Here is a 931-nt window from a genome sequence, read left to right as displayed (position 1 = left end):
GGAAGTTGAGGGTCTGGTCGCTGACGACTTGGAAGGGGACGGGATTATCGTTGAGGCAGTGGCGGCGGAGGATCTCGATGGCCTTGACGAGCGTGGAGCGAGAAGGCTTGTTCTCGTGGAAGAGGTCTCCGGCGAGGAGGAGGAAGTCGACGCGCTTTTGTTCGGCTATTGAACAAATCTCCTCGAAGGCTTTGAAGGAGTCGTGCCGCCGTATCTCGTCCTTCTCCATGTACCCGAGATGGCAGTCCGTCGCCACAAGTATGCGCACCGTGTTCGATAACTCCGACTCTGCCTCCGCCATTGTTGAAGAAGAAGCTCAGCAAGAAGGAGGTGGAGGACTGGAAACAGTGAAGTCGCAGAGCGGGTTAAGTCTGAATTTTTGATCCACGATACAAAACGACTTTGTATTAACGCTGGGGTTTTACCCCCTTTTTTTTTCTTTTTTTGGTCAGAGGATTTTACCGTTTTAAAGAATGGCGCGACCTTCCATATTTTTTATTTTTTGGGTCTGATTATTCTGCCGCTTTATGTTTTTGGTCAATATTTTTCCAGGCACAAGGCCCAAATCTAACCCAGGATAAAGATACTGTAAAATAAGAAATTAATAGAATAAAAAATAGTTTAATTATTATTTATTTGTATTTTATATCATGTTTAAATCTTACTATATTAGTTTAATAATAATTGAATTTTATTTTTTATTTTACTAATTTCTTGGTTTTAAAATATTTTTTTGTTCCCCACGGTATCCCTCAACCCGACAGGTTAAGGACTAATCCTTCGCGGATCTGAACTCCATTTAAAGGTCTGCCACTGGCCAATAAGTTACTGCATGCACAAGGCGGGATTCAAACTTCCGACACTTGTTTAAGCATACAAGTGAGCTGACCACTCGACTAACCCAAATTGGTTGTTTTAAAATAATCTGATC

At 42.2% G+C, this 931-nt stretch overlaps 1 protein-coding gene across 1 annotated transcript in view; it reads right to left on the bottom strand.

Moving 5' to 3' along the window:
- Positions 1 to 414, bottom strand: part of LOC107612935 (double-strand break repair protein MRE11) — a 7697-nt gene extending 7283 nt beyond the window's left edge. The window contains exon 1 of the mRNA XM_016314725.2: positions 1 to 414. Within this exon, the coding sequence (XP_016170211.1) occupies positions 1 to 301 (301 nt within the window). The 5' untranslated portion in view covers positions 302 to 414.

Source organism: Arachis ipaensis, chromosome B08, assembly GCF_000816755.2.
Source record: "Arachis ipaensis cultivar K30076 chromosome B08, Araip1.1, whole genome shotgun sequence".
NCBI classification, from domain to species: Eukaryota; Viridiplantae; Streptophyta; class Magnoliopsida; order Fabales; family Fabaceae; genus Arachis; species Arachis ipaensis.
Note: the sequence above shows the minus strand (reverse complement) of the source record. Positions and strands in the feature narration are given on the sequence as shown.